At 31.2% G+C, this 12,275-nt stretch overlaps 1 protein-coding gene across 1 annotated transcript; it reads left to right on the plus strand.

Moving 5' to 3' along the window:
* The first annotated feature begins 1,483 nt into the window (after positions 1 to 1,483).
* Positions 1,484 to 11,705, plus strand: LOC110866151 (serine carboxypeptidase-like 40). Its single transcript, XM_022115455.2, has 8 exons — positions 1,484 to 1,939; positions 8,081 to 8,188; positions 8,272 to 8,546; positions 9,155 to 9,415; positions 10,600 to 10,718; positions 10,804 to 10,896; positions 11,177 to 11,282; positions 11,368 to 11,705. The coding sequence occupies exons 1-8, from the start codon at positions 1,567 to 1,569 to the stop codon at positions 11,521 to 11,523; spliced, it is 1,491 nt and encodes a 496-aa protein (XP_021971147.1). The 5' UTR covers positions 1,484 to 1,566; the 3' UTR covers positions 11,524 to 11,705.
* Positions 11,706 to 12,275: the final 570 nt, after the last annotated feature.

Genomic DNA, 12,275 nt, shown 5'->3' on the forward strand with positions numbered 1-12,275 from the left:
TTTTTTTCTTTTCAAGTTATAATATTATGCACATATTATCAATGTTTTAAAAACCGATTCAAACCGGCCAGTTGTACTAGTTGAACCGTCCAGTAGAACTGAACCGCCCGGTACACTCGGTCAAACTGCCAATACACCTGGTTAAACCGTTTCTAAGCCAAATCCGGTACGGTATAGAAACCGAATTTTAAAACATTGCATATTATCCTCATAAGTAAATCCATATCATCGATTTTGTTGATTTTTGTTTAGTACTTTACAAGCTTATTTTATTAGTTATATTTGTATTTATTTACAGGTCCATATAACTAATATTAACAAGTAAATAATTTATGTAAAATATATATATAACTAGGTTACAACCCCGTGTATTACACGGGTTGAAAAAAATAAATATAGTTAACATATGATGCAAATTATAACATATGATGCAAAATGAAAATAATACTAACAACAACAATAATAAAAGCATTTTATGCAGTTTGGTAGATAATTTCTAAGAATACATTAATTTATCACACTTCATGATAGTGTTAGGTTATAAGCCGATTATCTTTTATGTAGTTTTATTTGTGTAACATCCTGATTTTAGAACTACATATTACTAATAATACATTTACAACGGAGGTAATTAGGGATGAGCTCGGTACCGTCCGGTACCGAGAGAAACCGGTACCGAAAATCCCTAAAAGTGGGTACCGGTACCGGTACCGAATATACCCGGTTCGGTAGCGGTACTGGTATTTGAGGGTAAAAACCGGTAAATACCGGTACCGAACCAGTACCGAAAATGCTAAATGTCGGTACCAAATCGGTACCGAAAAAGTACCCGTTTCGGTAAATTCGGTATTTGGTGTCAGTACTGGGAACGATTTGCTCATCCCTAGAGGTAATAATAATAATAATAATAATAATAATAATAATAATAATAATAATAATAATAATAATAATAATATCATGAATGAATTGAATTTTCTTTAGTACGAATATAAAAGAAAAACATAACTTTTAAGAATTTTAATAACATTATGAGATTTGTAAACTAATAAAATGAATTTAGTTAGAAAATATATAAACAATATTTATAATTATGGCTTATCACTTATCAGTTAGAAAATATATAAATAATAATTAGACCTAAAGAATAGGTAAAATAAAAAATAAAACTTATCTATAATTATTGTTTATCACTTATCAGTTAGGAAATATATTAATTATATTTAAACCTAAAGGATATCAACTAAATTAGAGAAAAAAAGGGGGAATTCGACACGTGTCCTCTCATAGGTTTCTTTTATTATATAGCATAGAATAGATATGATATTTAATTAAACCACATATTGCGTTCACTTGTTCCCTAATTAATTATTATTTCAATTTCAATTAGTTGTTATCATTTGAGACCAACATGTACGTATATTGCAAGTTCACAACTAGACGTCAACCATACTCTTACCATATAAACTCCACACCCTGTGGATCCAAACCCTTAAGACACCATTACTACCTCAACCCATCTCTCTCTCTCTCTCTCTCTTGAATCTAGAGAGAGACAGACAACAAACAATGGAGAATAAAACCATTTTGGTCATTTTCACATCTCTCTTCCTTTCAACATTGGTTTATGAAACCCAAGCCAACAAACAGGTTCATGCTCTCGTTCGACTCTATAAAGCGAAGCTAACGAAAGATGCGACTGTTAACACAAGCCATTTTGAGGCACCGAAAAGTTTACACAAACCGAATGTTGTTCTTCCTCAAAAAGGCCGAAAAGAGAATGATAAAATTCAAAAACTTCCTGGCCAACCGTACGTCAAGTTCGACCAATACGGTGGCTATGTCACGGTGAACGAAACTGCTGGCCGAGCATTTTATTATTACTTTGTTGAAGCAGAGAAATCTAAAGAGTCTTTGCCACTTCTTCTTTGGCTAAATGGAGGTAATATTGTCATTTGTATTTTGTCCTCATTCCTTGTTATTAATTTGAATTATATAGACATATATAGGATTCAATCATAAAAAGACTTTTACAAGTTGTGAGAACTTAGAAAGTTTGGTCTTCCTCTGCGAGTTTCGCCCCCATTTTTTTCACACCCTTTGATCAAAATGTTACAAATACGGATGTAAAAAGAAAAAAAGAAAAAAAATCGAAGTGGTGTTTTTGGCCCTTCAAAGCAGCTGTAAAAAACTGATGACATCATAATGACAAGCTTTTTACAGCATTTACGGCTGGTGTAAAAAAAAAACTAGGTTTTTTTTTGAAAAGTTTATTTTTTAGGATTTTTGGTAAAAAAAGTTTTTAAAAAACCTTTCATAAGGTCGAATTTTCTAAGTTCTCCCAACTCATACAAATTTTCATTTTACCATAACCCTGTATATATATGAGGAGGTGGAAATTTTATGTTAATTTATTTTTTAATGATAAATTAAATATAAAACATATAGATATAACATTACTCATTTAAATGTTCAATAAACAATTATGCTAGGATTAGATACTAATGAGTTATAGCTAAATTGCTATTGGAGGGGATCGGAAGTGAAGATTTGGGTTTGAGGTTATAGGTCATAAAATCGAATCTGATCCTAACTGGGTTTTATCACACTGGACCTTCGGCCGACGGGTTTTCCGCGGAGTTTGAGATGGTGGGATTGGGCTACCTAGCGATGTCAGCGGTCGCGGACCTATGAGCTCGACTTTTGCTATTGGATTACCCGGATAGCATGACATGTATTTGTTGGTTTAGAAAAAAAATAGGATTAGATGGTTTATGAAATTAACATAAATATAAAAGCCAATGAAAAGTGTTGAAACTTTTCAAAAGGTCGTGAAAGTATAAACTACGGTAGCATGTGATAGGATATCATGTTCCCTGTCCAGTTGGACAATAGCTCAACTAAACAACGAATACACACACACACTTGTTGCGGCTCAAAAGAAAAACACATACACACATAAATTTAAAAAATTATCTGTTTTACAAATGAAAACAATAGTAAGGATATTTAGTAATCCTATAATATATTGGTGGTTGAATACAAATAAAAAACCAAGGTCTAAAAATTTAATAATTTACATAAAACTTGTCTTATTCATTAGCCATAGTGTATGCATCGATAGATACAAGTAAACACTAGTGAATAAATTATTTATACATTTGTAAATCAATTACTTATGTGACATTTAATTTCTCACTTGTTACAAAAATGTTACCATGTAAAAGATTCTAAATGAAAGAAGTGATTCTAATTTTTCAAGTGGTTCTTAATTTTTTTCTTGTTATTTGAATACGCATAACACGTAAATGTTAATACATACATTAAATCATGAATTGTGAGCTATTTGAATCCATAGAGTTCTTTATTAATTTAGCATTTCTTTGTTCTTAAGATATTTAGCTTAGTAATTTGGTTAAATAGCAAGTCAAATTAATTGACAAAGGCAAAAAATATAATATGTATATATTATATGAGCCCTAAGTTTATTTTGAAAAATAGTAAAAAATAGTAGATAATCGGATTTAGATGTGAATTTATGAAATTTTTTTGTTTTCAATGTTAAATTTTGGATACAGAAATTTTTTATCCAAAATTTTCAGATATTTAAAAATCGAATAATATAATCATGAACAACCCCGCTTAAAACTATTTATATAGAAGAATTTTACGTGTACAAAAACTTTAATGAGCTTGCAACATTTTTTAAGCAACCATAACTTTAGTCAAACATCCAATTAATCCAAAGCCACGTCAAGAAGAAGATGAGCAAGACAACTACAAAGTTTATACATACTCACCAAACCTACATATTTATTTATTTTTAAACTAAACAATCAATTGGCCTCCTTTGACAGTGATGCAGCATTATACTTCAATCATACAAGATAAACATGTGATAGGAGAATATAGTAATTTATAGCTTTGAATATAGAACATAAACAACAAGATAAATCATTCATTTTTTCAATTCTAAAAACTTAAAAAATAAATAAAAATGTTAAAAATGTAAGATTTATTATTTCTCACATTAGAATTCAAAACAAAATACGAAAATTTTTTAATTTTTATATAACTTATACGTATGTTATCTGTAGTTTAAATTACATACATGTATGTAGGTTATGTGTGGGTAAAAATATATGGTTTTTATATGTCTAATTCACATATGAATGTAATAAATCGTAAAATTTAAATAACATGAACCTTAAATCCCAAAATTTAATGATTTAGAGTTGTTCTTTTGTTCTCACGATAAATATTGTTCTGTAATGATCCTAATCACACTCAAACACACACACACACACGCACACACACACATATAGGGAAAATCACAAAAGTGGACATTGACTGGTCAAAATTACGAAAATGAACATGCTTCGCTTTTGTGGTAGCCTCAGTCACTGGCTATTGCGTCTAAGGTAGAGTTTACGTCCAAAATTCAAAATTTGCATCTGACATTCAAAGTTTTCGTTTGAGATTGTACCATAGGTTTCCGTACGTACTTATTTCCTTTTCCATCACTATTTTTAAACGAGCATAATTTTTTATTAAAAATACACTAAATTAAAGATAATAAAATCCTCTTTAATTTTGTGCAAACTTTTTTTTTAAATATTAATGTAAGAAAAAGTTATGCTCATTTGAAAATCGTGATGGAAAATAATAAAAAAAAACTGATGATGACAAATGTCAACTTCTTATTTGCTAGGATTCATGAGTCAATGGTTGACACAACTTCTTGTGAATTCTTTAAAAAATGGGCGCCATTGGTGAGAATAGGTAATAAGGGGCTCCATCTCATATCATGGGTGTTATCGAAAAGATACAACAGAGCCCTCTGATTAACGTACACAATGGAGCCCCTACCACCTCTAAACCATACTTTGTAGCCTAAAAAAGAAGGCACCATTAGTGAGAATAGGTAATAAGGCGCTGATTGATATGTCACAACAAAACCCCTACCAACTTCAAACGATACCCTATATCCTGTTTATATAAACACGGACACATTTTCATTTGATAAGATAACTAGAGAACATTTGTTGTTCAACATCAATCAAGTATATGAGTTTTGAAATATATTATAATAATTAATTAACTACGTATTAATTAGCAAATTTACTCCCCCTTAGAAAATCATTATTTATTCTTAATCCCTTAAGTTTTCATCTTCTACGATTTTATCATATATTTTTTTTACTTTTAATCTCTTTATTTTTATCTTCTACAAATTACATTTTTCATTTTTAACCCAAAAACATTTCCATTTTCAACTTTATTCCCCTATGCTTTTCATATTTTACATATTAGTCGTTTAACGTTTCGGTCTAAAACTTGGGAGTAAACACACTGCAAAGCAAGTGTGTGATTCAACGTTTTTACGACTATTTTTTGTGGTTTAACATCCGACGTGGTTATTCTTTCTATGTTTTACTTTCGATCTAATTTTTGTGAATTAACACGCCGTAATGTGCATGCGTGGTTCTATATTTTTATGTTTACTTTTTGTTTGGTTTAACGTTTCCGCCGCAAAGATCAAGTCCTAAATACTTGTATATAATTATTTAAGGAATACCTATACGAATTATAAAAACTAATGAAATTAATTCAATAACTCATTAATTTTACGGTTTTTATCTATTTTGAAAGCCACAAAATAAGTTTATGTTCCTATAATAATTTTTAATTTCTTTTTTGTTGTTTGAAAGGCAAATAATCTTTAATTTCAGAATGTGTGTTTTTCAGTTTGAATGGCAGTGTTTATTATAATATTACTATTTATTGAATAAATGGAATTTAATTTAATTAATTTAAATAAATTAAAATCATTAATAATTATCAGAAGGAATCTTTTGATAGTGTTTGTGATCATGTTTATATTGATAACCATAATAATACAAGCAAACTGTCGCATATAAATGAACCCACACAATACTTGTCTCTACACATCTCACGCCACCATGCATGTTACCATCAATTATGCTTCTCTCGTTTATGTTATTTATTTTAAAGCTTTTATTTTATTTAAGATTTCATTTGCAAATTGTATTTCTTTAGGACCAAAATAAACACACATAAAACATACAATTTTGGAGTGTGCAACCTATGTAATGAGTTCTGGAGTAAATACTTCTAGAATTTTATTGTACTGTAATTATGGGGAAATATTAATTATATGTTATTACAGGGTAGGGATATGGTAAAAAGTGTCTAAAATGTAAGAAGGGTAAGAAGTGTTTTAAACCATTGGATATTTGATCTAATGGTTGAGATCAATAGGGTATAAAATGTAAATTGTGTTTTAATTAGAAGGACCTTATGTAAAAATTGAAGGGCAATAGTGACTTTTCCAACGTTTCAAATATGGTAACCGTTTCAAAACCCCCATCAACTTCCTAAAGATCAGCGAATTATATGGTAACCGTTATCAATCTCCAAAAAATCAACGAATTTCTTCATACTTTATCATAAATAGATCTATAATCAGATTCATTCATGGCGTGGTGTTTTAAAACAACTGGATAAATTGACTATGATTCAGGTCATGGTGTTTTATCTGGAGACATTGTTCATGTCGTGGTGTTTTAAACGCTTATGATTCAAGTCATGGTGTTTTATCTGGAGACATTGTTCATGGCGTAGTGTTTTATCAATAGAAAACATTCCCAGATTTTAAAACACCATGACTATGATTCAAGTCATGGTGTTTTATCTGGAGACATTGTTCATGGCGTGGTGTTTTAAAACATCTATGATTCAAGTCATGGTGTTTTATCAGGAGACATTGTTCATGGCGTGGTGTTTTATCAATACAAAAACATTCCCAGATTTTAAAACACCATGACTATGATTCAAGTCATGGTGTTTTATCTGTAGACATTGTTCATGGTGTGGTGTTTTAAACATCTATGATTCAAGTCATGGTGTTTTATATGGAGACATTGTATAATCAGATTCATGGCGTGGTGTTTTAAAATAACTGGATAAATTGACTATGATTCAAGATGGTCGGAGAAGATGATCTGAATCGGAGATGGAGATGAAACGATCAATCCCTAAAAATTCGCATCGCCAGTTTTTTTTCAGTTATATTGTAAATCAATTAAATGACAAAAATGTACAATTACTAATCTACCCTTTTGAATTAATTAAGAGTAGGGACACTTGTCATTCCAAGATTATTTCTTACACTTCTTACAAAAGATGGACTTTTTACAGGATCCTTTACCTGTTATTACATGTGGATTATATTAAATTACACAGAATTGGTAGCCAGTAATTATCTAAAACAGAAAATACTTATTAACAACATTACAAACTTTTGGTTTGGTTAATACTCGAAATTAGAAGAAAATAGAAATGAGAATGTGAATGAGTTATATACATATAAATACGTAACAATCATTTTTAAATGGAATAAAAGAAATACATGTATAAATAGTTAACAGCTCATGTTTTTTTTAAAAGCATTTGATGTCATGATAGACTGGCAGAGTCACATGTGCATATCATATTCTTGTGGCTCATGCATATTTACATGTTATGGGTGTTGTAAAATATATATAAAATTGGTAGGCAAAATGTTACACATTGCATGCACATGCTAACATGCATATATACAAACGTACATTTAAATATTCAATACACTAATAATAAGTTTTTTCACGTTAAATAATGTTGTCATAGATTATTTTATATGCTTTATATATACCAACTAATTTTCGGTTACTAATTTCTTAAAGAGTGCTTATAAATAAACTTTTGATTAACTAATTATTATTATTGAATAGATGTTTATTTAATTAACAAAAGGTAAGTAAATAAGATATGATAGTGTTCTGGAGGTGTGATGAAAACCTCAAATTCTTTCTTCTTAAAATCTACACAAGCATAGAAGAGAATTTAATTATAAGAAAAGCCTCAAATTCTCCTACCTTTAATCCCTTGTAAAACTATCAACTATCTATATAGAACACAAAGTATATAGTTTCCTTACCCCCCCCCCCCTCCCTACATTCTCTCTCTCTCTAAACGTAAGATTCAAGAACACAATTTAAAGAATGATATAATGTGTATTCAGGGCCAGGATGCTCATCGCTTGCTTATGGAGCAATGCAGGAGCTGGGACCATTTCGAGTCAATAGCGATGGGAAAACTCTTTACCGAAACAAATTTTCTTGGAATCGCGGTATCAAGATTATATTAGTTCACTAACTCTCATAACTTTCTCTTGCAAAGTCTTACATTGTATCGAATTTGGTAACTTTTCAGCGGCAAACGTTTTGTTTCTAGAGTCGCCGGCTGGAGTAGGGTTTTCGTACTCTAACAAATCCGCAGACTACGAAAATGGGGGTGATAAATCAACAGCTGCTGATAATTATGTGTTCCTATTGAATTGGCTAGAGCGATTCCCAGAGTATAAAGGAAGGGACTTTTATCTGGCGGGAGAGAGCTATGCGGGACATTACGTCCCTCAGCTCGCGCAAACCATCATTTATCACAACCTGAAAGCTAACAAAACCCTAATCAATCTTAAAGGGATCCTTGTAAGTGTTATAATTCCACATTGTTTCTCTTATAGTCACACAATGTTATTTTTAAATTACTTCTTAGTCTTGGAACCTTCAAGTACAACCACTAGATTGGGAGTAGACAAGAAGTGTCATTGGTGCACCTAACGGTTGACATCACACCTAAATATCTAATATATGATTCCAAACCACCAATTTAGAGTAGGACCACGCTGCATGTTATGTGGTCATATGCTCTTATTCTTGGATTGCTAACATACTTTATAAATGAAACAAAGAACATGCCCATATGGTCAGAAAGCTAAATGACATCATTTCATTATGCATTTATTAAAAAAATGTATGATTATGTTTTTAAGAGTTTTAAACTTTATAAGAAAATTAAACATCCAATAAACTACAATGTAACCTGTTTCTTGTTCATTATACTCTAAATTTCTTGCTGGAAGGGTGGTCTTTTAGCTACACTAAGTTGGATCCATTGCTAATCACTATTCTTATTATTATAACAGCTCTACATATCACTTTGAAAAAGACATTTTTCTTAATTACTTTGAGAACCGGTTACCGGAAACTTGTGTTTTTAGTATTAATTTGGAAACTTGTTGAATGCACATACACAGATTGGAAACGCTGTAATCAACGATGAGACAGATACGATCGGGATGTATGATTACTTTGGTTCTCACGCAATAATTTCAGATGAAACTGCTTTTACAATCCGCAAATATTGTAATTTTTCACCAGATGCAGTCACGCAATCGGATACGTGCATTGACGCCACAAACGACGCTGATTATAACATCGAAGCTATAGACATCTACAACATTTATGCCCCTTTATGCTTTGATGGCAATCTTACAACAAAAGCCAAGAAGACATCGGTACGTTTTGTACATATTTGTTTTACATGTGCTTTTGATTTGTAAACAATTTTTCTGTTTTCTAGGTTTTTCTTATTTGGTTTTGGGATAAAGGGGGCGGTTTATAAATTTATAAAAGACTTACAACGAGATAAGAATTTGAACCTTACGAGCTAGGACATGTCCCCAAGTTAAGTCGAAATTCCAAATTCTAATTATTGAGGTTGGTGGCTCAATGGGAGAAGCAAAGCTTCAAAGAACACCTAAGTTGGGGAGGTTCGCAAGAAGTAAAAAAAAAAATTAAATGTCATTTTAGTCCTTTTGGTTATTTTGCCAATTTAGTCCAAAAATTTCATTTTTCGTCTGTGAGTCCAAAAAGGTTTCACTGTTGCCATTTTAGTCCACTGGGTTAACTTCATCCATTATTTCTATTAACGAGAAGGGCAATTCGATCATTTTATATGGCCGAATTTTCTTTCTAGTTAACAGAATTACATATAAAATGACCGAATTGCCCTTCTGGTTAACAGAAAAAATGGATGGAGTTAACCCAGTGGACTAAAATGGCAACGGTGAAACATTTTTGAACCCACAGGAGAAAAATGAAACCTCTAGACTAACTGGCAAAATGGCCCAAACCATATGGCCTAAAATGACATTTAACTCAAAAAAAAAAAAAATGAAATTTGTGGTTAAAACCAAATTCCAATTATTATCAACACTATGGGGACTTTATACACAGGAAATAAACCCGACCCACATACCTAAGTCCATTTACAATTGTACTTCTCAGATCACACTATAATTCCAAATAAGCCCATGTTCTATAATGCACGAAGGAGCCCAATATGTAGCCCCATCTTAAAGCTCAAAATGTTGTCTAGATAATAATGGATAAATGTTGAATACACTAAAATGGAAAAAAAAAAAAAAACGAGTTTGCTCCTTTGACCATCGGACTTCTACGTCTGCTTCTTTGACTAGGGGACTCTCCAAAAACCAAAAAAAACTTCATTGCTTATAATTTTCTAGAAAAAAAATTCTTTAATTTGTCCGAAACAATAGTTTCTTGGTCTTTAGATCCTTGTGTTGGTCACTAAAAGCACCCGTTTTGCTTTTTTACAAGGGCCTTTTAGGTTGCTATTTTGTGAATGTATTCTTAACACGCAATCGTCTAATGTTTTGGTTACGCTTGGTGCATACAGTGGCAGAATATCGATCCTTGTAGCGATTACTACACCTATGCGTATATGAACCGTCAAGATGTTCAAGAGGCTTTGCATGCCAATGTAACCAAGCTCGAGCATGATTGGGAACCATGCAGGTTTGTGTGTAAAAAGTGTTGCTTAAAGGTCACAAAATCTTTCATCTTTCTAACCACATGAAACCTTGATGTCAAAATCATGCAGTGAAATTCTCAAAGGTTGGCTAGACAGCTCCTCAACAGTTGTTCCACTCCTTAAAGAATTCATGAAGCTTAAGCTTCGCGTTTGGATATTCAGGTAAACGCACAAACAGATCATATTTGATAAATTTAGGGTTTTTCATATATTGATCAACTATTTTAATATTCAAACTAAAGATAGAATAATAAGTAACAAATAAACTTAAATATAACTAACAAAACAATTAATAATAACTATAATAGATAATAATCTCTTTTTGGCTAGTTCCATCCAAGTTTTGCATATGAAACGCTCTTAGCAGCGAACGTTTTAGTCACTATTTGTTGGTATGGTTATAGTACTTGTCACTGATTTTTTCTTTTTTCTTGTATTGCAGTGGAGACACTGATGCAAGGGTACCAATCACCTCAACCAAGTATTCCATTGATTCTATGAAGCTTCCTATTAAAACTAAATGGCATCCTTGGTTTCATCAAGGAGAGGTAAAACAATCATTTAAATGTAGTAAACTCTAAGTTAACTAATGGATTACAAATGTGGTTAATATTGAACTAATTAAAACTACAGGCGGCTGGTTTTGCACAAGTTTATAAAGGGGATCTAACGTTAGCAACGGTTCGAGGGGCCGGTCACCAGGTACCAAGCTACCAACCAAAGAGAGCACTTGCACTTGTCAGGCATTTTTTGTCAGGAAAGCCGCTAATGGATCCTTCAAGACGTTGATATGATTCTATACGTTATTCTTTTACATATATGCAGATGATTTGTATTTCAAAGTTGATTAATTATAATTAGCCCCATTTGATTATTGTTGATCATTAATTGGTGATATAAAGTGATCATTTTGTTAAATTTGAAACTTGATCATATAGGAAATTGAAATTTGATGAAGTGTCTTGTAGTTACGCCTTCTTGTTTTTAATATTTAGTACTATACATATCAGAAATACTATGAAATATTATATATTACATGTTTTGTTTTTATGTAATTACGTAACCACTCAGTGGGGTTTCACATAAATACTATAAAGAAATCATGTATTCACGAAATATGTATTCAAAATTACGTAGTCATGTAATACTGCATAGTCAACTATTGTTACGTAATTACATAATCACTTAGTGAGGTCTCACATAATATACTATATAAAATCATGTAATCATGTAATGGGTATTTAAAATCACGTAGTCATTTGCTGTGTATTTAAAATCTCGTAATCATGTAATTGGTATTCAATATCCTGCAATTTTTTTAAAGAAAACTATAACAATAGGCTGCTTGAATTAAAGAGAATGAAATGCTCGTTAATACGGTGTAAATTTTATAAAAAAAAATATTAACGTATGAAAAAGTTATCGTTGTTTGAAAATCAAGTGGGAGTGGGTTTATGATTCAATAATATTTGATTTTTCTATTTTTGCCATTTTTTCCACTTATTTTCCTTGTTTTTAGTTATCTGAATTATATATTTAAG

The sequence above is a fragment of the Helianthus annuus genome, chromosome 1, assembly GCF_002127325.2.
Source record: "Helianthus annuus cultivar XRQ/B chromosome 1, HanXRQr2.0-SUNRISE, whole genome shotgun sequence".
Lineage (NCBI taxonomy): Eukaryota > Viridiplantae > Streptophyta > Magnoliopsida > Asterales > Asteraceae > Helianthus > Helianthus annuus.